The sequence below is a fragment of the Pipistrellus hanaki genome, assembly GCF_964339955.1.
Source record: "Pipistrellus hanaki genome assembly, chromosome: 1".
Lineage (NCBI taxonomy): Eukaryota > Metazoa > Chordata > Mammalia > Chiroptera > Vespertilionidae > Pipistrellus > Pipistrellus hanaki.
Genome location: NC_140503.1, coordinates 43,114,364 through 43,140,156, shown reverse-complemented (window position 1 = coordinate 43,140,156; position 25,793 = coordinate 43,114,364). Strand labels below are relative to the sequence as shown.

The window sequence follows — 25,793 nt, the reverse complement described above, 5'->3', positions numbered from 1 at the left end:
TAAACCAAAAAATAAAAACATTTATAAACCAAAAAAATAAAAACAAAAATTTCAATGTACTTTGATTTAAACAATTTCAAATAAGTTTGAACCAAATAGTATAAAAAATTACATCAACATTATAGAAGGGAAGAAAAAGCTTAAAGGTACCCAAATATTTTAATATTTATACAAACAAGTAATTTTCATTTTTAAGTTCCTCCAATTTCCCCCACTGTTTAATTATATGCAGATTGGGGCAAAAATAGGTTTATAGTTGTATGCGAAAGTTTACTCTTGCATTATTATTTATTAATTATTGTATTATTTTCCATATGAACTGTAATCTTTTGTCCCACCCTATAACAAGGATTAATAACTTATATTTTAGAGTGACCACATTAACTTATCCTGATAGCAGTTTTCTTTAATGTTCAATGAAGCCAAAAAATTAGGCAAATATCCAGCACACAGAAAAACAAAACAAAAAAAACTAGCTGAGTATTTTAATGAAATGAACAGTATTAGGATATTTTATTTAGTTCAGTTATTGCATGACTGATGCTGCATGCTACTTTTAGAATTAGATGTAGTCTTTCCCTGAAGATTTAAGGCAGACTTCAATTCCATCTGCTCGCTCCTAGTACTAAAATGCATTCAAGATGGCAAATAAATCAGACAATCAGAAGAGATTGGCCTTTCTTATAGTACCAATTGGGAAGTTAGTGTCATGCAATAGCAAGTAAGACTAAGAATACAGCTTAAACAAATCATTAAAATATGGTTCTTCAGGGTACTTTCTCCATGAAAATTTCAACTACTTGGAAACTACCTCTTCCAATGTTTAAGATAAATAAAATTCTAATATTTTTCAGGAAACAAACATGGGTAAAAAGATTAAAGAATGGTATCTCAATCTTCAATTTTAAAGAATTTATTTTCCCATTTGTAGAGTAACATTATTGTAAAATCCACAGTTATTGCAACATCTGCATTGCTTAAAAGAACTCCTTAGAATTTTGTTTTAGCATATATTTTTTAAAAACTGAACCAAAATAATGTACATTTTATCACTGAACCCTGTGTCATTAAAGTCCACATAATGTCTTTTGTACCAATCAATATGATGTTACTTAATATACATGATCTGATTTTTATTCTAAAGGCTTCTGACCATGTATGATATCCAAGACAGATCCAATGCTTTTAATGTCAGACTGTAGAGACAGTTATGACCCTAACCACAGAAGGAAAAGCTTTATATACAGGACAAAAGTCTGACAATTTAGCTGTTTGCAGCATCTGCTTGGCGAGGCCATCCTTCTTCTTCAACTCCAGAATCATACTCCTCTTCAGAGGATTCTTTTGTCGGAGCCCTATAATAAAAACCATAAATTTTAAAAATAAAAATGGGGAGTAAACATGATGTCTAGGCTCAACATTCTCCTTAACAAATGTATTACTGAAATAAATTGAAAACAAGGCTTAAAAAAATCCATTTCGCCCTAGCCAGAGTGGCTCAGTTAATTAGAATGTTGTCCTGTGCACCAAAAAGTTGTGGGCTCGCTTCCTGGTCAGGGCACATATATAGGTTTACAGGTTTGATCCCTGGTTGGGCTGCATGCAGGAGGCAAACAATCAATATTTCTCTCACATCAACGTTTCCCTCTCCCTCTCCCACTCACCCTCTCCCACTCTCCCTCTCCCTTTTTCCCACCCTCCCTTCCTCTCTAAAAACCAATGAACATGTCCTCAGGAGAGGATGTTTAAAAAAATCAATTTTCCAGCCAAAACCGGTTTTGCTCAGTGGATAGAGCGTCGGCCTGCGGACTGGAAGGTCCCGGGTTCGATTCTGGTCAAGGGCATGTACCTTAGTTGAGGGCACATCCCCAGTAGGGGGTGTGCAGGAGGCAGTGATGATTCTCTCTCATCGATGTTTCTAACTCTCTAACCCTTTCTCTTCCTCTCTGTAAAAAATCAATAAAATACATTTAAAAATAAAAATTAAAAAAATCCATTTTCCAGTAAGTAGCTAGAACCTATCATTTCAACTCAAATGCTTGACTTTTAGCACATGTCTATGGTAAAGAAGATTAAGCTCTGACTAAATATGGCTTAACTCAAATTAAGATCAGACCACTACAATTCCTTTATATAGTAATGTCATTTAAAAACAAAAATAAAAGGTGTTCTCTGAATAACTAAAGTTATTCAAATTCAATCAACTGCCTCCTAAGTTATTTCAGAAGATAAGCAAAAAAATATAACATACCTTGTGACAGTAAACAGAAATCTAGTTTCTGTATAGTTAACATTAACTTTAAGCACTAAATAATAAATATTTATTGAATAGATTAGGTCAGTAAACTATAGCCTACAGGCCCATCATCTGTTTTTGTAAATAAAGACTTAGTGTAATGCAAACATCCTCATTCATTTACAGACTGTCTATAGCTGTTATACTGTGAGTAATTGCCAATATAGTATGAAAGATTTATCAAATTTGTCAACTGATATGATACAAATGAGAGAAAAAAAATATGTCCACAAAGTTTTGATCTTGTGAAAGACATAAAACAAGTCACTCATAAGTTACAGAATTAGCAGTAAAGTTCACTTAAATTTTTTCATTTGGATTACTTTTATGTCTCTTTGTCTTCTTCCTTAATGGAAAAAGTAGAGGCCAATTTTGAAGATCAATTTTCAAAAGACTCACAAACTATCCTATATAATAAAGAGGTAATATGCAAATTAACTCTCACACCCTCACAAGATACTGCCTATGATCAGGCCAGCATGGGGGTGAGGGACAACCAAATGACTGAACAAGCAGGGTGTGTGGGGCAACCAGGCCAACAGGGGGTTAATAAGGGACGACCAAACGACTGAGCAGCAGGCTGCATGGGGCAACCAGGCTGGCAGGGGTGACAGTTGGGGGGTGACAAGGCCAGTGGGGGGCAGAAGGGGGTGACCAAGCTGGCGCGTGGGGGGGGGGGGGGGAGAAAGGGAGGGGCAGTTGGGAGTGATTAGGTTGGCTGGGGAGCAGCTGGAGGTGATCAGGCCGGCGGGGAGGCAGTAAGGGGTGATCAGGCCAGCACTTAAGAGGCAGTGTGGGGTGACCAGGCCAGCAGAGAGGGAGTAGTTGGGGGCGACCTGGCTGGCAGGCAGGCAGGCAGGTGAGCAATGAGGAGCCAGCGGTCCAGGATTGTGAGAGGGATGTCTGACTGCTGGTTTAGGCTCGATCCCCGGGGTCAGGCCTAAACTGGCAGTCAGACATCCCCTGAGAGGTCCCGGATTGGTGAGGGTGCAGGCTGGGATGAGGGGACCCCCACCTCCATGCATGGATTTCATGTACTGGGCCGCTAGTTATTTTATAAACCAAAATGAGAACATTTTTCTACAGAAACCACTCCCTATGAGATTATTGCTTCCTTTATGAATATAAAGATTTTTATGCAATTTTTATGACAAACCAATAAATTACAGCATTGAAGAGCTGTTCTTAAATTTTAGATCTGTTCTAGCTTGACAGAACACCTTACCGGATGTATCCTGGTTCCTTTTTTCCTTCTACTACTTCTTTGTCAACCTCCACACATACAATATCAGAATTAGGGACTTCGAACATTGGTTCTAATAATAGCTTTTCCTAAAGTGACAAAAAATAATAAATGACATGGAAAACTGAGATTACATATAACATACTTGTATTCCACAGGCAACAAATAAAGTCATTAACTCAGTAAACATTACTGAGTCTTATTTTGTACCAGGAACTGAGAGCTGCAAAAATCAATGTAAGTTTTTATATCCATATTAAAACAGCTTCTAAATAAATTCAGAAAGAAGTCATTCTATAAGGAAAGCTATTTGTCTGTACTTCTGCCTACTTAGGTCACCATGCACATACAAAAGCACTACATACTTTTGGATTCGGATGTTTCTCAAAAGCATTCCTGGCATATTCTATGACTAGTCTTACTTCAAAAATGATGAGTTGTAAAATCATCTCTACCAGGCTCTTCAATTTTTACCATGACTTCAAATAAGCATTTGTCTCAAGTGCTACAGCAGATTTAAAGTTGTTTACTAATGCCCAGCTGATGTGGCTCTGTGGCTGAACATTGACCTATGAACCAGGAGGTCAGGGTTCGATTCCTAGTTAGGGCACATGACTGGGTTGCAGGCTCGATCCCCAATAGGGGGCATGGATGAGGTAGATAACTGATAATTCTCTCTCATCACTTATATTTCTCTCTCTCTCTTCCTTTCCCTACAGATCCCTAAAAAAAAAAAAAAAAGAAAGAAAAAAAATCAATAAAAACATATTAAAGAAAACTTCACTAAAGGAAACTAGTTTTGCCTAAAAGTTGGGGCTGGATTATATTCCATTTTAAGGAAAATCTGACATGACTCAAGCTAATCAAAATTATGATCAGACCACAATTACTTTGTATAGTAATGTCATTTGAAAACAAAAATAAAAGATTGTTCTTTGAATAACTAAAGTTGTTCAAAACCAATCAACTGCCTCTTAAGTTATCTCAGAAGATAAGCAAACATAAAATATAACATACCTTGTGACAGTTAAAACAGAAACCTAATTTTTGTGTAGGTAACACTAATGTCAAGCACTGTATAATAAATATTGGTTGAGTACAACAAATTTCTTATAAATTTCAACGCTATCACCTGCTTTTCTAGTGTGTATTTTTTATATAAATTTGTCCTTAATCAGTAGCACCTAAAGTCTAGGCCTTCATTATACAGTGCAGTAGAACCTCGGGTCTCAAACTTAATTCATTCCAGAAGACTGCTCAAGAAGTGATTTGTTTAAAAAAATGCAATCATTTTTTCCCATTAGAAATAATGCAAATTGAATTAATCCATTTCAGACCCCCAAATAATTCCATTTTATCCTTTCTTACATATAGTATGTCTAACGTACTGTTTAACCTATAAACAAACACTTCTTCAATTTATCAAACCACCCCTACTAACCTTTAAGGAACCACTTTCAGCACTTGTGCAAGAGGTGTCTTTCAGGTCTGTATGCTGCATTTTTGCTTGTTCATATATTATTGCCTCTTAAATGCTGTCACTGGCTAACTGCTTTTCATTTATCCAAATAAACAAGTTTTTCTACCTGTTCAACTGCCTGTTTTCAATGTTTCTTTCACACCCTTAGCAACATGAGCACTCTTGATGGTCTCTTTATGCTTTAAAATTGTGCTAATTGTTTTTCTGCCAGCAACGAAAGCATTCTCTCTTTTGTTTGTTGCCTTCGAGACACTTTTTGTCATGCTGCATTATCATCATATCAGGTTTGATAACTAAGACTTTTTTTTTCTGTGAGTTTGGTCCAAAACCGAACTGTTCAAGATGGGAAATAATTGAGAAATGAGGTCTGACTATATAATCTCAAAATGTCCTACTGAGATGACAGAAGTAATATTTAGCAGTGAAATCCTTAAAAGAAAATAGCAAAATGGTTTTGCTTTGGAAGCATGTAGGGAAATAGTAACACACTGTACAGCCAGACAGTGCAGGTAGGAGAGTGAGCTCTAAAGAAGAAAGTGGGTTGTGGCTGAAAATAGGCTGGGTCTCTAGGATTTGTTACAAAATAAAAAATAGTTCATAGCATACTGAAAAGTTTAGGGGTATAAGATCAAGGTATTTGCAAATAAATTTCAAGCAAACACACATAAAAATGAGGATTTCAATGGGTCTGAAAAGGCTCTCTAGGGCTTAGTCCAAAGGCCTGTGTAGAATTTTCTGAAATTCCCCCTCCCTTGATCCTGATTTTTCTCTATTTCATTAATCATATTATGTGTATCCTTTGTTGCAAATATCTTGTTTCTTTTTAGAAAGAAGAAAAATATAAACTACTATGACAATTTTAAAAAACAATAAAAGCACTTGGGCAACTCTCTGGATATATTTCCAAAGGAAAAACATGGAGTGTTAATATTCTCAAAACTAAGATCAATACATCATCTATTTTTGTAATAACAACACCAACTTACCATTATGGACCGAAGACCTCGTGCACCTGTTTTTCGTTCTAGTGCCAATCTGGCTATAGCTTTCAAAGCATCCTCAGTAACATTCAGTTCACACTAAAAATAGATTTAAAAGAAATAAGAATTTAGATAATACTTGATATTTTCTTAATATAACCATATAGCTTTTGATCTATTAATTATTACTACCTACCACTATTACTAGTCTATGTAGAACAAAAAGAAACCAATGCCCAGACTTTACAGATAAGAAGGAGGCAGAGGGCTAAGTGATTCACTTAGAAATACGGGGCCAGAGATAGAGAGCTAGAAACATCGATGAGAGAGAGGCATCGACCAGCTGCCTCTTGCACACCCCCTACTGGGGATGTGCCCGCACCAATGTACATGCCCTTGACCGGAATCGAACCCGGGACCCTTCAGTCCCCAAGCCGACGCTCTATCCATTGAGCCAAACCGGTCTCGGCTAGAAAACATACATTTTAAAGAGTATTACTAAATTACTTTAGATAAACCTCTCTAAATTACCACACATTTCAAAACAGAGTTCAAATTATTGAGAATATACCCCGAAGACATTTTCAAAGTACTTTGGAACATTAAATTTTACAAAATCTTAATATTAAATAACTTTGGTTATTAATTCCTACCTCCAGGAAATATAAAATCTACAATAAGTGAGATATTTGTCTCTCATGGTGTTTTGAAGAAGCACCACTTGCCCTGGCTGGTATGGCTCAGTTGGTTGGAATGTCATCCCATCCACCAGAGGGTGGCAGGTTTGATTTCTGGTCAGGGCACAGGCTAATGTCACAGGTTCAATCTCTGGTTTCCCTGGTTGGGGTGCCTGTGGGAGGCAATCTAGCAATGTTTCTCTTTCATAGTGTTGTTTCTCTCTCGCTCTCTGATAAACAACAACAACAACAAAAAAAACCCCACCACTTGCTTCTATCAATTAACCTAATTTGCCCTTAATTCTTGAAAAGGTTTTTTTTTTTTTTTCTCCTAGATTAACATGGACTTTCATTCAACAATTATTGAACCCCTTATGTGATTATATTTTAGAGACTGAATGATGAATGAGACATTCTATTTGACCTCAAAGAACTTACTCCACTGGGTGGTGAAAAATTAGCAAATTACCAGTTACAACACTGTGTATGTATGCACAGTGTGCTAAGGGAGCACCAAAGTGGGGGTATCTAAGTAAGACCAAGGGATCAAGAAGGACGTTAAGGAGGGGTATAAGATAATTAGTTTTGTTTATTCATTCAATAAATATTTATTAAGAACTTAATAGCTAAGAGGACCACACCAAGAAACATCATAATTAAAATGCCAAGGGCAAAAGACAAAGAGAAAATCTTACAAGCAGCAAGAGAAAAGCAGATAGTTACCTACAAGGGAGTACCCATATGACTGTCAGCTGATTTCTCAACAAGAACTATGCAGGCCAGAAGGGAGTGGCAAGAAATATTCAAAATGATGAACAACAAGAACCTACAACCAAGATTACTTTACCCAGCAAAGCTATCATTCAGAATTGAAGGTCAGATAAAGACCTTCATAGACAAGAAAAAGTTAAAGGAGTTTATCAACACCAAACCAGGACTACATGAAATGTTGAAGGGTATTCTTTAAGAAGAGGAAAAAGAAGAAAAAGGTAAAGGTAAAAATTATTAACAACAAAAAGACATCAAATACATACCTACCAACAAGTGAATCTAAAAATCAAGTGAATAAAAAAATCTGAAGAACAAAATGGACTGGTGAATATAATAGAATCAGGGACATAGAAAGGGATTGGACTAACAACATCTCAGGGGGAAGAGGGTCTGAGGGGTGTGGGAAGAGATTGGACAAAAATTTTACACCTATGGATGAAGACAGCGGCGGGGGTAAGGGCATGGGGTGGAGTTGGGAATCAGGTGGAGGGGAGCTATGGAGGGTGGGGGAAGAGGAACACCTGTAATAATCTGAACAATGAAGATTTATTATTAAAAAAACCAAAAACAACAACAAACAAAAAAAAGAACTTAATAGCTGTTTGCTGGGCACTGTGCTTAATAATTTAAAAACGGTCCAATCTGGAAGTGGAAGATAATGACAGTGGTGATGGTCATAAACAGATTTGAGACAGGGAAACTGATCAATTAGGAACCAAATGCATGGGTCAAGGTGAAGAATGATAAAGGAGCTTGAGTTGAGGTAGTGGCAATGGCAATGGAGAGGAGACTAATATTTAGAGATACTAAGTTAATAAGACCCAAACCATTTGCTATCAGATTGATTATGTGGGTCTGAATAACCTCCAGGTACCTGTAGTAGAGAAGTAGATGTGGGAGCTAATAAAACTTTATAGAGCTGGGACCGGTTTGGCTCAATGGATAGAGCGTCGGCTTGGGGACTGAAGGGTCCTGGGTTCGATTCCGGTCAAGGGCATGTACCTTGGTTGCGGGCATATCCCCAGGGGGTGTGCAAGAGGCAGCTGATCGATGACTCTCTCTCATTGATGTTTCGAACTCTCTATCTCTCTCCCTTCCACTCTGTACAAAAATCAATAAAATATATTAAAAAAAACCCAAAAAACTTTATAGAAAAAAACTGAATCAAAGTATGTATACACAGTATATCACAACAAAAGCATTTAGAATGTAAAGGCTGAAAGGACAATCCTGTGACTGGCTTGAGGCGTTTAGAGTAGGCTGCTGGAATAATCTATAATAATAAAAGTGTAATATGCTAATTAGACAGGACTTCCTTCTGGACAAAGCTGGGGCTTCTCGGGAAGCCTGGGGCCCAGGTGCCTGCTGGCAGCCAGAGGGAGACTGGTGCCGGCAGCTGGGGGAAGGAAGGTCTACTCTTACACGAATTTCATGCATCAGACCTCTAGTGTATATATATATCTTTAAACTTTAAAATACAATGAAGATTTTAATTGTGACAAATAAAGCCAACTCCTAAATGTCTACTATAACCTTCCCTGATTCCTAGATCTATATTTAATGAGGAAAGGCTAGTATTCCAGATGAACATGACTGCTTTTTTATTTTTTACTAGAGGTCTGTGTACAGCTTCATTCACTGGTGGGATGCCTCAACCTGGCCTGCAGGAATCAGGCCAACACTGGCTCTCCGACATCCTGAGGGCTCCCAGATTGCAAGAGGGCACAGGCCAGGCCAAGTGACCCCACCAGTGCATGATCGGGGCTGGGGAAGGACCTTGGGAAGCTCCAGGGCATGTCTGGACTGTCTTGCCCAGTCCCAATCTGCGGGACCCCAGCAGCAAGCTAATATACTGGTTGGAGCGTCTGTCCTCTCGTGGCCAATGGATGTCATAGCAACTGGTTGAACAAATGGTTGGACACTTAGCATATTAGTCAAATATATATATATATATATATATATATGATGCAAATATATGCAATTTCAATAGCAAAAAAACCCATAAATTATCGTTAAGTATGAAAAATAAAAATCTAACCTTATCCATGCTGAATAAGGCCTGGTACTGAGGAATAACAGCATTACGTGGCTCAGTTAGTATTTGTACAAGTGTTTTCTCATCTAGGCTATGTAAAGGAACTACCACAGGCAACCGTCCCACAAACTCAGGAATCATGCCAAATTCAATGAGATCTCTGGCTTCTACATGACGTAATAATCGATCTTTTTCTTCAATGTCTTGGTGAGTATTTGATTCGCCACTTCGATTGGCAAGGTCTGCAGCAGCTGCAGCCCTTCTGCCTTTTCCAAGATTTGATTGTGTTCCAAATCCAAGATACTGCCAAAGAACAGAAGGATATTATAAATAACAGAATGAAGCTGCATGTACTAAGTACTTCACATGCATGTCTCATGTGATCTTTGCAACAGAAGTACTATTATCATTCACATTTTACAAATAAAACAAATTGGTCTAGAAAGATTAAGTACCTTGTCAAAGCTCTTGTTGCTGAAGTGGTAAAGGCAGAACTAGAACTCAGGTCTATCTACTTTCAGAATTGAGAACCTATAATAACCAACTCTCAAAGAATGATTTCTAGTAGATAAGAAGTCCCTTAGAACTCAGAAAATGATGTTTCAGGTTTTTCTGAGACCTGTAGACTAGTGTGATTTCCAAAATAGGTAAGAACTGTGAAAATGGAGACAGAATTATTGTGTAACCAAAGTTAATTTTATAATACTATAAAGTATTATAAAGGAGTAGTGCCTACAGAACAAGCAGACTGATAAATTATCCAACCCTAGCTAGTTTGGCTCAGTGGATTGAGTGTCAGCTTGAGGACTAAAGGGTCCTAGGTTTGATTCCAGTCAAGGGCATGTGCCTCCATTGCAGGCTTGATTCCCAGTGTGGGGCGTGCAGGAAGCAAACAACCAATGATTCTCTCTCATCAACGATATTGCTCTCTCTCTCCCCCTTCCTCTCTGAAATAAATAAAAATATATTTTAAAAAATTATCCACAAGGGTCTTAAGTCACTCCTAAATATTCTATTAAAATCATTTGGGGTTGCATATATCAACCCCAATTAGGATAATTTAAGATTATATTTTAAAAAGAACACATAGGATGACATCAAACAAGAATGCTAAGTCTGCTGCAAAAGGTTGGATCTCTAAGGTGTATGTATCTTGCTTCAGTCAATATAAAAGAACTATAGGTAATTATCAGAAAGCTTAATTTTGATATGTCATATAGCTTTTGTCAAAAATATAAGCACATTGCCGAAACCGGTTTGGCTCAGTGGATAGAGCGTCAGCCTGCGGGCTGAAAGGTCCCGGGTTCGATTCCGGTCAAGGGCATGGACCTTGGTTGCAGGCACATCCCTAGTAGGGGGTGTGCAAGAGGCGACTGATCAATGATTCTCTCTCATCGATGTTTCTAACTCTCTATCCCTCTCTCATCTTCTCTGTAAAAAATCAATAAAATATATATTTTTTTAAAAAGTATAAGCACATGATGTATGAGAAAACAGATTAAGTTAAATTCAATTTCTCTGGCCTGGCCTGTGTGGCTCAGCAGTTGAGCATCGACCCAGTAACCAAGAGGTCACCATTCAATTCCTGGCCAAGGCATATGCCTGGGTTGGGGGCTCAATCCCCAGTGGGGGATGTGTAGGAGGGAGCTGATTGATGGTGTTCCTCTCTCAGTGATGTTTCTATATATATATCTCTCTCTCCCGCCTTTCTCTCTAAAAAACAATAAAAACATTTTTTAAAAAAATCAATTCCTCTGATTTTTTAATCTGTGTACATGAACAGTTAGTGTATAGGAAAACAAAATACCTTTCATTCAATAATTTAAACATTTATTAAGCATATTTCATATATAAGCATATCTATTAATAAATGTATACATATTTTTATGTAAGTATAAACATTAAGCAATCATTATAAAACACTGGGGATACAAACCTGAACACAATCCTTACCCTAAAAGGGCTTACTGAAAGTGAGAACACAGGAAGGTATTAAAGTATCATAGATGTAATAAAGGACAACTGTAGAGGAAACAATGGCAGTGGAAAGAAGGAAAAGGCACATACAGGGGAATGAAGGTAGGAGGTGATCAAGAAAGCCTTCACAGAGGAATTGCCTAATCATTTAACAGACTGAGTCTTAAAGGATGAACATATTTGCCAACCAGATTGAGGTAGTGGAGGGCATGAGCTAAAAGGATAAAACTTAGGACTACATGCGTTTTGATGTGGTTGGAATACAAGTATATTATTTAACACTAGAGGCCTGATGCATGAAATTCGTGTCCCCAGCTTTGTCCTGAGATTGTCCGGATGGTTGTTCCGCTGTTCGGCCATTTGGTCAATTTGCATATTATGTTTTTATTATGATAGATAGATTATAACCCTAGCTTTCAGTGAGGGTTAAAACAAAACCCACATTAATGTGTTTAATCCTCTATAAAATCCCTGTTGAAGACCCTTATGAAACGGAATTTTCATGAAGATCTATATGAAAAACTTTTTAAAAGAAATTTATTTTATTGAGTTTTTACAGAGAGGAAGAGAGAGGATAGAGAGTTAGAAACATCGATGAGAGAGAAACATTGATCAGCTGCCTCTTGCATACCCCCTACTGGGGATGTGCCCGCAACCAAGGTACATGCCCTTGACGGGAATTGAACATGGGACCTTTCAGTCCACAGGCCGAAGCTCTATCCACTTAGCCAAACCGGTTTCGGGATGGAATTTTTAAAAAAAATATTTTATTGATTTTTTACAGAGAGGAAGGGTAAGGGATAGAGAGTTAGAAACATCGATGAGAGAGAATCATCGATCAGCTGCCTTCTGCACACCCCACATTGGGGATGTGCCCGCAACCAATGTAAATGTCCTTGACCGGAATTAAACCTGGGACCTTTCAGTCCGAAGGCTGACGCTCTATCAACTGAGCCAAACCGGTTTTGGCAAAAAACTTTTTTATTTTTTACTATCTATCTATCTATCTATTTATCTATCTATCTATCTATCTATCTATTTATTTATTTATTTATTTATTTTCTGCCACTAGGCTCTGGCCTTGCTATTCTTTTTTTTAAAATAAAATATATTTTATTGATTTTTTACAGAGGAAGAGAGGATAGAGTTAGAAACATCGACGAGAGAAACATCTATCAGCTGCATCTTGCACACCCCCAACTGAGGATGTACCCGCAACCAAGGTACATGCCTGCCATTGACCAGAATTGAACCTGAGACCTTTCAGTCCGCAGGCCAATGCTCTATCCACTGAGCCAAACTGGTTTCGGCATGAAAAACTTTTTAAATCTTCGTCTCTCCTGAAGACCTCATATGACCTAAACCTTTCTTCTACATTCTTCTAATCTCTTTTCTCATGTTACCTTTAACTATTCTTTTCAACATGTTTTTAGCTTCAAATTCTTTTTTGAAATTATGAATTACAAATAAGTATCAGAATATGGTCCCTGCCTTAGATCACAGAATTTCAAATATAAAGTTATCTTTCTCTCTCACACACACACAGAAATAATATCATTCTAATTTATTTGGCTAATTTATGCAAAATTTCAAAAGCAAAAAATAAAAACAAACCAAATTAAGAATATAAAAACTCTATCCATGCTGAGTCAGGCCTGGTACTGAGGAATAACAGCATTACATGGCTTGTTAGTACCGTATTTGTACAAAAGTTTTCTCATCTAAACTCTGCAGAGGGATTACTATAGGCATCCCTTCCATTAGCAGCATTGTATTTTTATACTTCTAAACTGCTATTGAAACTAGTGCATGCAAAGCCAAGGAGAGAGAGACTTAAAGCAAGTGATATAGCAAAGAGCTGATTTATGATATATTCATTTAGGTAGAATATTATGTTATATAAAAGGGATGATTTGTGGCTAGCCATTATATAAAACACATGGAAAATACAAGTCTTTTGGGCTATTATAATGATATTATATTTTAGTATAATCAATCAATAAATAAATACTGGGCATGTACCTTGAAGATATGAAGAAATAAGATTCCAGTTAAAAATCAAGGTTTATAAGACTATTCAGGAAACATCTAAAAAACTATGTGGGATTCACAACCCTTGCTCCAATCCCCAAATTGTTCCCTTCCATTTGTCAGCAGGGGCAATGGAGACAGCTCTTTATTGGGCTTCATTGAATTGAATAAGAGTAATGAACAGAAATTTTACTGATACAGCACCTACCTCAAATAATAAAATAACTCCTTAAATGAAATAGAAAATTGATATAATCAAGTTATACTTTTGAAATGTCCAAATACACACACACACACACACACACACACACACACACAGTCCCAAAAATATATATATACAGTTTAATAGCTGATAACTCACTTTTCACTCCTTTTCAGGTTTAACTGACTTGAAATAATGGGTAAAGTCTGATTAAACTTAGAACAAAGAAAATTTTTCCTGAAGTGCCACTTGACTTTTTTTATGAGGATACATAAAAGATAAAATTTATGGTATAAAACCATCAACAATCAATGAATTAATGGCACACAAATACCAAACGATATTATTCTTGATGTTTGAGATTCTACTACTTTACGTTACCAGCTGTGCCTGGACCAGAACAGTCATCAGTTTGGAAACAGGCATTGACAAAAAAAAATAATAAATTAATTTCTGTAGATTCTTTTTCATTTTGAAAATGAACTGTATGTTAATAAGTACTGACTAATCATGCCATTTTTTTAAATTAAATTATTATCTTTGGTGTGTATACATTTTTTTGGGGGGGGGGTGGCGGTATCCTGTATGTGGATGATATTTAAATATTCTAATTTGATACTCTAAAATTAAGGAAACCTCAACTCTTTAAAATTCACAATTGGCAGCCAGCACATATGAGAATAGAAAATGAATAGCCATCCTCTGTAACTTCAAATGCTCTGTATTCCAGTAACTTATCAGCAAAACTTACCTTTTCATTTTTTCTCCTGCTGATGATTCTGTCTAAACCATTGAAAGCACCAGATGCAACAAACAGGATGTTTGTTGTATCAACTTGTACTGTTTCTCCACGTAACTTGCGGGAATTCTTCTCTGGAACATTGACTATTGTGCCTTCTAGTAGTTTCAATAAGCCCTAAAAAATGAATGATTTTTAGCATCATCATATAAGTGTATTATTTATTATACTTTAGATAATGGGATTCAATGGGGAAAATAATATGTGGTTAAGGTAACTAATGAAAACTCCATTTCTAGAACATGAAAATGTAATGCACTATCACATTAATAATTAATAAATTTGGAATAGTTTCAGGACTGCTGATGCATTTAGGAATCAATCAACTGAAAGGTTGTTTTTGATGGTAAAGATAATCCTGACATCAAGATAGAATTCTGACTCTAAGATGGTACCCAACCATTGCAGGAACATTCAAAATAGTTAAAGATTTGTCTTTTATATAAGTAAAACTTTTATTATACTCCTACCCTGTTTCTCCGAAAATAAGACAGTGTCTTATATTAATTTTTTCTCCCAAAGATGCGCTAGGTCTTATTTTCAGGGGATGTCTTATCTTTCCATGCGCTAGGTCTTATTTTTGGAGGAGTCATATTTTCGGGGAAACATTAAACTTTGAGAATATCTATATTTTGAGATGTCTTTATAAAAAATTATCCAACACATTTTCTAACTGATTGTACCTCTCTATGTCTTGGTCAGAAAAAGAAAGCAATTTCCTTATCCTGTAGTTATGTCATAATTAGTCACCACTAAAAGGTCATTTGACCAAATTATCATTAACACTTCAATTATGACCCTACAAGGAATGAAACACTATTTTATCCCACCTTATAACTAAATGAAAAGAATAAGATACAGGTATATATCAATAGTTCATCTGTGTCTAGTTAGAACCAGAACTTTTTAAAGAGTCCTCTAAATATGTTTAACTGGGCCTTTGAGGAATAAAACCAACAGAAATTAAATTTCACTTTTTTTTGTTCTTTAAAATATTTTCAATTTCCTAAGAAAGGTTATTTGGTATTTAAAATTGCCAATAGCTTTCTCTTAGGATCTGAAATACTTAAAAGAGGTTATATGGAGTTTGGGGGAGGGAAAAATAAACAAAACAGAATCTAATTGAATATGAAACCAAACGTACAATATTGGGAGGTAGATGTATTCCCTTCCTTTTAGTGGGCTTGAACAAAATATTCAACTGCTTACTTGCTGAACGCCTTCTCCACCTACATCCCGTAACTGATGAATGCCTGGCACACTGCCAATCTTATCTACTTCATCCAGAAAGACAATTCCTATAATATAAGGAGGAGTCTATTATAATATAAAAAAGATATACACAAGATAACTTCAGCTTTTAAATACTAGGTAGCCAGAGACCAAGGTCATTCGATCATTCACATTTAACATATAGGAATACATAAACATGCAGTGCTATCTCTCCCATTCATCATTTTGTGCAAATGTTTTATAATTTATTTTAAAGACTATCACTTGGGTATGATAACCAATTCTCTGACAATAGCAGTCTGTCCCACTGATGTTTTCAGGTTCTTTATTCCAGGAGCTGAGAGAGAGGCACAGTGCAGAAGCATGAAGTACACGTAGTGCTGATACTAGTAAAACTTTTATATTATTGTCTTAAAGGAATTTGGCAAGTCTTCATGTAAATAAGGTCAGATGCTAGATGGGGAAAGGAGAAATGCAGCATCTATGATATCCCATAGGGCAATAGGCTAAGCTGTTTCTAGATTCATCTTGCACTCCCCTGCCCTTGCCTCCTTCCCCTCTCCATCCCAGCAATCAGAATCTGGAGGAGAGTCAGAACAGCAAACACAATGATTGTATTAAGGATCTAACAAAGTAATAATTTAGCCAATTTTCACCCTAGTAATCAACTAATGACAATAAGGCAAAGCAAACTTTGTGGCCCTTAGTATACTAGAGAACATTTAACACAGGTACTTTTATACAATTACAGAATTTTACTTGATTCAAAGTAAGAACTACATTGGCTCTTATGAATATTAGACTGCTTCCTTGGTAGACTATCTGGGCATAGACAAGCAAGCTATTTTGAAAACATACCTTGTTGTGCTTTTTCTACATTGTAATTGGCATCTTGGAGCAGTTTGGCAATCACAGATTCAATATCTTCACCTACATATCCAGCCTGAGTCAAAGTTGTACAGTCACAGATAGCAAAAGGAACATCAAGGCATTTAGCTAGAGTTTGTGCCAGCAGAGTTTTACCTACAAATAGAAACAGTAAAAGTTTACTGAAAATATCTTGATGTACAAATTTTCTACTAAAATACAAAATAAATTGGAATCGTATACAGTAAGAAAATCACTGAGCCCTAGCTGGTTTGGCTCAGTGGATAAAGCGTCAGCCTGCAGACTGAAGGGTTCCAGGTTTGATTCTGATCAAGGGCACATGCTCTAGTTTAGGGCTTGATCCTCAGTAGGGGGCATGCAGGAGGCAGCCAATCAATGATTCTCTCTCATCATTGATGTTTCTCTCTCTTCTCCCTCTAATAAATTTTTTTAAAAAAATCACTGCTATATCTTTTCTCCACTATTATTCAGATCTAATGTCATTTTACTTTTATTATCCTATCTAATAAAAGAGTATATGCAAATTAACCATCACTACAACACACAGGATGGCCACTCCCATGTGTCAAAGATGGTTGCCCCCATGTGGACACAAGATGGCCGCCACAAGATGGCCCGCAGGGGAGGGCAGTTGGGAGGGACCAGGCCTGCAAGGGAGGACAGTTGGGGGGGAACAGGCCAGCAGGGGAGGACAGTTTGAAGTGACCAGGCCTGCAGGGGAGGGCAGTTAGAGGTGACCGGGCCAGTGGAGGAGGGCAGTTGGGGGGGGACCAGGCCTGTAGGAGGGCAAATTAGGGGTGACTGAGCCGGGAGAGGAGAGCAGTTGCGGGGGACCAGGCCTGCAGGGGGAGACCAGTGGGGGCGATCAGGTTGGCAGGGGAGCAGTTAAGCGTCGATCCAGGCTGGCAGGGGAATGGTTAGGGGGTGATCAGGCTGGCAGGCAGGCGAGCAGTTGGGAGCCAGCAGTCCCGGATTGTGAGAGGGATTTCCGACTGCCGGTTTAGGCCCAAATCCTTTAGAGTTCCCAGATTGGAGAGGGTGCAGGCTGGGCTAAAGGACCCCCCCTCCCAGTGCACAAATTTCGTGCACTGGGCCTCTAGACCCTAAGAAGGTGTTAAAAATTGGCCTAGAGGGCAATACCAAGGTCTCAAATTCAGCTTGAAGCCTATGCAGAAATACTGAAAATATATGAATGATTGGCCTTAGATTTATTTTTTTAAGAGCCAAAGTCTCTCAATCACAAAACAGTTACAAAATCATTTATATTATGTTTTTAAAATGAGTAGTATATTTTTTCCAGTTAGTTATTTACCTGACCCAGTTGGTCCAAGCAGCAAAATATTACTCTTTTCAAGTTTTATGTCATCATGAGCAGAATCCAATACTTCACCTCCTCGTTTTTCCTGAGGCATTTGTTGATTTACCTGTTGCTGCATTGATGCTCCTAAAGCATTACCATGTGGACTAATTCCAGCAATCTGAAGCAATTCTGAAAAAAAGTCCAAGGAATTACTAGAGCTTCATTTTATTTTATTTGAAAAAATGACTAATGAAACCTTATGTCTAAAGCCAATCACTTATTTAGAAAAATTTAAATATTTTGACAATTTGTCTTACCTAAAAAGGAAAAATTTCCAATTATCCAGTGACAAAATTACAAGTCACAGTGATTATATAGGGAACCTCAAGCAAAGAAAATTGATTCTTTTTAACCTTGCCTCCTTATTTATGTAAACCTGTATAAAGAAAGCCCTTTGCTCAAGGGAAGGCAATATATAGAAAGAGAACAGTGCTTACGAGTCAGAAAGCATTTGTTTTGACCCTTTGTCTGTAAATGCTATATGACTTGGGGCAAGTCTATATATAAACTTAGGGCTGCCGGGACTGGTTTGGCTCAGTGGATAGAGCATCGGCCTGCGGAATGAAAGGTCCCGGGTTCAATTCCGGGCAAGGGCATGTACCTTGGTTGCGGGCACATCCCCAGTGGGGGGTGTGCAGGAGGCAGCTGATCGATGATTCTCTCTCATCGATGTTTCTAACTTTCTATCCCTCTCTCTTCATCTCTGTGAAAAATCAATAAAATATATTTTAAAAATAAATAAATAAAAAATAAACTTAGGGCTGTTTCCTAATCTATAAGGCAAGACAATTCTTGCCTTACCAATTTCAAAGTGTAAGAATAAAATGCAATTGATTTGGAGGCACTTGAAAGAAAAACAAAGATATATTATTTTTTTCAGTACATATGAAAAGAAGCATAGCTCAGAGGAAAATACTGAACTGAGAAATAGAGAACTTGGTTCTGGTCTCATAGGTCCATAGCAAGTCACTTAACTTTACTGGGCCTGCTACCTTACATAAAGTGAAAATACTGAGCCACATGATCTCCAGTCTCTCTACATCTAAGAATAATTCTGTGAGTCTTCCAGGGAAAGCAAATTATGGTAAGACTCACTATCCCTGGCCCTATCTGAATCTAATTTTATAGGATCTCCACTGGATCTTTCTAGTCCCTTTATTAAATATACAAAGTTAACTAGATGGGAATGATATTGCTGGTGAACTATCAGTTTATCAGCAGATCCCTAAAACTAATTATACTTGCTTATATATTCTGAATTTATATTTAGGTTGTTTCTAATAAATGGTTTAAGAATACCAGTACTTTCCAATGCATTATTTTAAACTAACCAACAGATGTCAGCAGACACAAATATTTATGGTCCTTTCTATCTGGCAGTCACTTTCTAACTATCTTAATGGTCACATTTAAGGTAAAGGGTTATTCTATTCATCAGAAATAACAGAATTTAATAAACATTTGAATTTAATTAAATTGTGCTACAGTTGAGAATTAATGATTAATGACTAACTCACAATGCTATGCCTCATTATAATCCACATCACACAAAAAAATGCAATCCCCTATTTTAGTGAAATTAGTTCAATAGTTGTCCCTAGCAAAATTGTTTGTTTTTTAAATTTCAGCAAAATCTAGATAGAAATTGTGACAATATAAGAAGGGGCTGGTTCAAGTATAGGTCTGACCAATGAAGAAAATACAATTTAGGTGAATAATTTGAATAAAGTTGCAAAAAACACATTAACTAAAATGAAGTCACATGATGCATATATTTAACTCCATGATTTAAGTTTTAAAAAGAGAAATACTTTAAATAGTGCAGAACAGTTATGTTAATTACATTTTATTAAAATATGCCACAGTAAACTTGAGATAACTTTCCTGTTCTCTTAGTCTCTGTTGCTGCATATCTCTATCTGCATAAGCACCTCTCTATAATGAGCAGAACTATGAACAGGCAGGCTAGCACAGTGATTAGATGAATGAACATCATCAGCTGTGTATGGCCCTGGACAAATTACTTGAAACTTCTGTGCTTCAATTTTCTCTACTGTAAAAATGAGAGTGAAAATACATTTTTGTCTTACAGGTGTTGGAAAGATTAAGTGAATTAATATATGCAATATATATGCCTGGCAGCTCCTATAATAAAAGGCTAATATGAAAATTGATTGAATTGATTGAACTACCAGTTGCTATAATGTGCATTCACCACCAGAGGCAGATGCTCAACGCAGGAGCGGCCCCTGGTGGTCAGTGTGCTCTCACAGGGGGAGCGCTGCTCAGCCAGAAGCCCTGAGCCGGGCTCAGCTGGCGAGCGCAGTGGTGGCTGGAGAGGCTCCCGCCTCTGCAGCAGCACTAAAGATGTCCAACTGCCAGCGTAGGCCCGCTCCCACTGAGGGCTCCCGAACTGCAAGAGGGTGCAGTCCAGGCTGAAGGACACCCCCCCCCCCCCGCCCACGTGCATGAATTTCATGCACCGGGCCTCTAGTAGTTTTATAAGTGTCACAGAAGAATTTGCTATCAGCATTGCTATTTTGCTAGTGTTTAATAATTTCTATAATATGGCTTTTAAATGCAGCCAACTATTTCATCTGATGCTCAACTTAAAAACATCTGTTCCAATGATGGAGAAAAAGAACTATCATTTTTTTTGTTTAGTTGGTTTTCTCTTCTTTTTGTACAAGGAAATGAACACGCTCATGGACGAGACTTGGAATAATGTCCCAGTCTCAGTTTCCAGTCACTATGTTCCAAATATATACTGTAAATTTTTATGACATGGGGTAGATCTACCAGTTTTATTATTTAGTATGTTGGTATCTAACATGTGATTTCCAAAGGAACATTCAGGAATATTTTGAAGGACAGCGAGGGGGAAGGTAAGGGAAGAGGGTGGGATGGGAACCAGGTGGAGGGGAGCTATGGGGGGGAAAAAGAGGAACTGTAATAATCTGAACAATAAAGATTAAATTAAAAAAAAAGAATATTTTAATTATATATGTCTTTGGCCTAATGCCCTAACTTTAGAACTTAAAACCCCACATAGGATAAGACTAAACTATACTGAAAATGAATTCTATTTAAGCTTTCAATATATTAATTTCCAAGTCAATCAATATATATAATTATAAATTGCTTTTACCTAAGTTCGTAAGTACTATTACTTGTTAACATTTAAATTACATTAAATCACTACATATATTATATATATATATATATATTATATTCACTATAAATTTTTCTTTACTAGTTTCACAAGCCATCTGCCCAAATTTATGAATATTGACAGCACATTTGATTATAGTTTTAGGTTATAAAATATGTATTATACATGCAGTGTATAATAAACTGTACTATTTAGATCTTACATTCTTATATGTAATCTAGTTCTATTGCATTTACTGTGTTTCTTAATTTTATCATGCATGGTATAATTATTTCCATACAATTTAAAAATAACTGGAGATAATATTCTATTTACATATAATAAATCTCATGCAAGAGTTGATAAACTGGTTATGTTCTCATGGCATATCCTATATACATAGTACACTTCAATTAGTAGGTATTAATACTGCTTAGTCGAAGGCAAAGTAAAAGTATCAAACTTAAGTGAGTAAGTGAAAAATGTTCATACTGGTTTATTATCTGTTTATTTGTATTTGTTATTTTAATTACGGGGAAAAAGGTCACATAAATCTTTTTATGATATTCCTGGAATCTTCACCCTTTCTGTGTGAAGATTATGTCCATCTCCAAAGGAATGGGTGCAAGACATCAGAATGGTCACTATCCTTCCACACCCTCTATCAGACCTTCTGATGCTTATAGGGGCAACCCAGGGTTGGAAACAGTGCATTGGGGCTTATTCATAATTTACAAGCTACATTAAGCTTCATATACGCTAAAAAATAAAGTGTGCTTTTTGGCAAAGAAAGGCTGTAAAATAATCGGCCTTCCCCAAAACTTCTGTCACTTATAATTATACAGACCAACTCTAATTGTAAGGCAAACACACACACACACACACACACACACACACACACTCTCACACAAAATGGCAAACTAAAGATTTTTACAAATACATTTCTGTTATTATGTAGGTCTACATTTATAGAGAAAAACTATATAGAATACTTTTTATCTCTCTACGTTATTCTTGACAAAATAGATCAAATCAACATATACAAACTACACAAATTAGTTATGAAAAACTATTCCAAATTTACATATATCATATATGATAAACATGTTTAGATAATATACATCTTTCTTGGTAATACACAAACAAATACATGTCCCCCTTACTATTGCTGACATACTTCACTGAGGTAAATCTCAAAGGGAAGAATGATTACAGAGGACCTGAGGAAAGGTCACTTACTTGTAAATCTGTACTCATCCTCCCGTCTTCTTATTTCTAACTCTAAGAAAGAGGATGAAAATGGCAACATGAAAATATATGTTTGTTTAGGGGAACATCAAGGAATATTCCACTTCTTGTTTCTTGCAAATAAAGAATATGTTCATTAACTTTTCTTAGCTTTTCAAACATTATGATCAATCTATATGCTGCATCCTTTCTACATTACTAAAACACCCAAACATACTTAATGATGGCTGTCCAGTTGCTAATATTCACATTTGTCAAATATAAAGTTGGTATCTATTTTAAGAAAATAGTAATAATTTATGTCTTTAATAAGAGTTTAAACTCCTCATACTATTAATACTATATAATCATTTATTTTTCTAGAACTAGAACAGCTAATTATTGATTTACTGACTGAAGAAACCAGAAAAAATTATTTTGCTTCATGACGAGGCAATGCTATTTAGACCTTATAAAATGAAGGTTCTAAATCTTCATCAGTTATTATGACTTATGCTTTCTAAAAATAGAGTAACTGATGCTACTACATAACTATTTTGCAGTAAGTTCAACAAGTGAACAAGTGTTTTCATTGAGCTTGTTCTATATTTAGTAGCTACTGAAAGCAATCAAAAGATATTGTAGTTTTATAAATGTAAGTAACTTTTTAAAACTCCCTCAAATTGTAAAATGATGACTAAAACGATAGCTGTATGCCTAAGTAAGATATCAGGACTTCATGGCCCATAACAACAAAATTTTAAATATTAACATTTTACTCTATTCAGTTCTTTGAAAATAAAATCACTCTATTAATATAACACATATTGCCCTGGCCAGTATGGCTCAGTTGGTTGAGCATCATCCTGTGCACCATGGAGGTTGCCAGTTCCATTTCTGGTCAAGGGCACATGTCCAGGTTGTAGGCTCAATCCTGGGTAGGGTTCGTGCAGGAGGCAGTCAACTGATGTTGTGCTCTCACATTGATGTTTCTCTCTCTCCCTTTCTTCCCATAAATCAATAAATTATTCTATAAAACGTACTGTGCACACATTATTGTGCACACTACGTTGAGATTACACAGTTTATTGGTATCGTACAGTGGTTGGCAAACTCGTTAGTCCACAGAGCCAAATATTAACAGTACAACGACTGAAATTTTGAGAGCCAAATTTTTTAAACTTAAACTTCTTCTAACGCCACTTCTTCAAAACAGACTTGCCCAGGCCGTGGTATTTTGTGGAAGAGCCACACTCAAGGGGCAAAAGAGCCACATGTGGCTCGCAAGCCGCAGTTTGCAGACCATGGGTATAGTAGAATCAATCATTAATAGGAATTACACTTTGAATCACTTACAAATTTGCCCCTAACCTTGTGCACTGTAGTTGAGGCCAAAAAGGAAAGAGTGCTATATGTTCTCCAAGAATTATATGTGTACGTATATGACTTAGGCAGATGAATTCTGTACTCTGAACTCAAAAGAGAAGAGAACTCAGTCATACAGAGCACTGCAAAGATAAGTTCATGGGGAACTAGTTTGAATCAAAAATATAATTCAAAGGTGTATCTCAATCTCTACCTTAGTAACTTTCAAACATTTTTCACTGAGAACCTTGGTAAGAAAAACATTTTACTCTGTGACTCAGAACCCATATAACAAAAAAACAAAATTGTTTTAAGAAATACAGTTAAATTCACTCTGGTATTTTCTATTAGTATCTATTAACTTTTTAAATGCCAAAATCATTTCAGTACTTGAAAAATGCTGTACTATACTAAAAGCATTTTAAGACAAAAGCAAGGAGTTGCAATAAAGATTATTTCTAGGCATAGTAATCTCTATTTTGGTCAATTATCAAAACACTAACCTCTAGGTGTTAATGATGTCTGCTTCTCAACCTCTGCTTGCTGCCTCAGATTAGTTGGAATATTATTATATATTCTTTTGTAATGATTGTACACGGCAACTGAAAGCACCTTCTTAGCAAATGACTGGCCAACAACATACTTGTCGAGGTAGTTATAAATCTGAAAAATAATTAGGTACGAATTATTTAATGTGAGCTATCATAAAAATACATACATTTAAAAGAAAGTTGCCTAAACCGGTTTGGCTCAGTGGAGAGAGTGTCACCCTGCAGACTGAAAGGTCCCAGGTTCGATTCCGGTCAAGGGCACATGCCTAGGTTGTGGGCTCAATCCCTAGTAGGGGGTGTTCAGGAGGCAGCTGATTGATGTTTCTAACTCTCTCCCTTATATATTCAAAAAATAAAAGAAAGTTATACAGTGAGCATATATGCTTCCAGTTTTAAATTTGAACAAATATTCATTAAAAAAAAAAAACCGCAAGGGCATGATACATTATGTAGCAATGATTCAAGATCCCAAACCCTACATGTACAAAAACACAATTTGTTATCTAGCCTAGCAAAGTATCACTGGCCTCTTGTAGTGCTACGCTAGTTTCTATTCTATAAATAATGCCATTGATCCTAATTTTTAAAAGTTAATATTAAAGTCACTTAGAATACCTACATATGCCACCAAGAGTCTAATGTTTTAAGAATACATAAAAGTGTCCTTTTCAAAAATAGGTACTATATAATCAAAAGCCATTAAAATACCACTATCTATGTGTTTTAATACAAACATTTAGCTTTATTCTGATAGTAACTTTAAAGCTACTTATTTATCTACATGGCAATTGTGCTCTATAAAAGCTTTATTCTTTGAAGAAACTAAAGCTCTATTCGATTCTTGGATACTGCCAACAGCTTGGGACGTGGGGTAAATTCCTTCAGCTTTCAGTAACTAGAAATTAACTGTCAATATTAACTAACTCTGGAAAAAAGTTAAATTGCCCAATTATTTTCTAGAACTTAGACTGGGATGTCTAAAGTCTATATAAATCAGTAGAGAATATAAAGCTTAATAACTACATTTTCTATTACATCATTTATTTTTACATGGCAAATAGTTAGTTGTTGACCATATGCATTTTATTATGTTTTTTAAAAAATCCTCATTCTTCACAAATTGCATTCATGAACTATTATATCTGCCATAACATGTTTAGATGAAGAGACAAATGCATTAGTATCAAAATAGAGTAGAAGAAAGCTAAACCAAGACAGAGGATGAGAAATGATGGAAGAGCACAAACATCTGAAACATGGCCAGAACACAGGGCACACAGCCCAGGAGCAGGCTGCCTGTTCTCAGAAGGTGCACACCAAGTACCCACCCCATGGGGCTGGTGGTACACTCTGCTGTGTTTCACACAGCCAAATCACAATCTGTCTGAGACTCCTGGAAAGAGCCCATACAGATATAGAGGAGAGTGCCATTAAAAAAATTACTATTCGCTTCTACTGTTAGCCTGAGGCTATTTTACCAAAAAGTAGACTAATTTAATGGGGGGAAGGGAATTGCAGGCTGGTATT

At 36.4% G+C, this 25,793-nt stretch overlaps 1 protein-coding gene across 2 annotated transcripts in view; it reads right to left on the bottom strand.

The window, feature by feature from the left end:
* The window catches only part of CLPX (caseinolytic mitochondrial matrix peptidase chaperone subunit X), a 45,425-nt gene continuing 19,632 nt past the window's right edge, over window positions 1–25,793 (bottom strand). The window contains exons 5-14 of one of the 2 annotated variants that reach the window (XM_084887006.1): window positions 24,219–24,378; window positions 22,363–22,404; window positions 17,925–18,101; window positions 16,583–16,747; window positions 15,701–15,789; window positions 14,444–14,608; window positions 9,486–9,785; window positions 6,006–6,098; window positions 3,522–3,628; window positions 1–1,355 (exon numbers count right to left, since the gene is read on the bottom strand). In XM_084887006.1, coding sequence (XP_084743132.1) covers window positions 1,265–1,355; window positions 3,522–3,628; window positions 6,006–6,098; window positions 9,486–9,785; window positions 14,444–14,608; window positions 15,701–15,789; window positions 16,583–16,747; window positions 17,925–18,101; window positions 22,363–22,404; window positions 24,219–24,378 — 1,389 coding nt within the window. In that variant the 3' untranslated portion in view covers window positions 1–1,264. The remainder of the gene's footprint in view (window positions 1,356–3,521; window positions 3,629–6,005; window positions 6,099–9,485; window positions 9,786–14,443; window positions 14,609–15,700; window positions 15,790–16,582; window positions 16,748–17,924; window positions 18,102–22,362; window positions 22,405–24,218; window positions 24,379–25,793) is intronic. The other variant, XM_084887007.1, reaches the window with a different exon arrangement.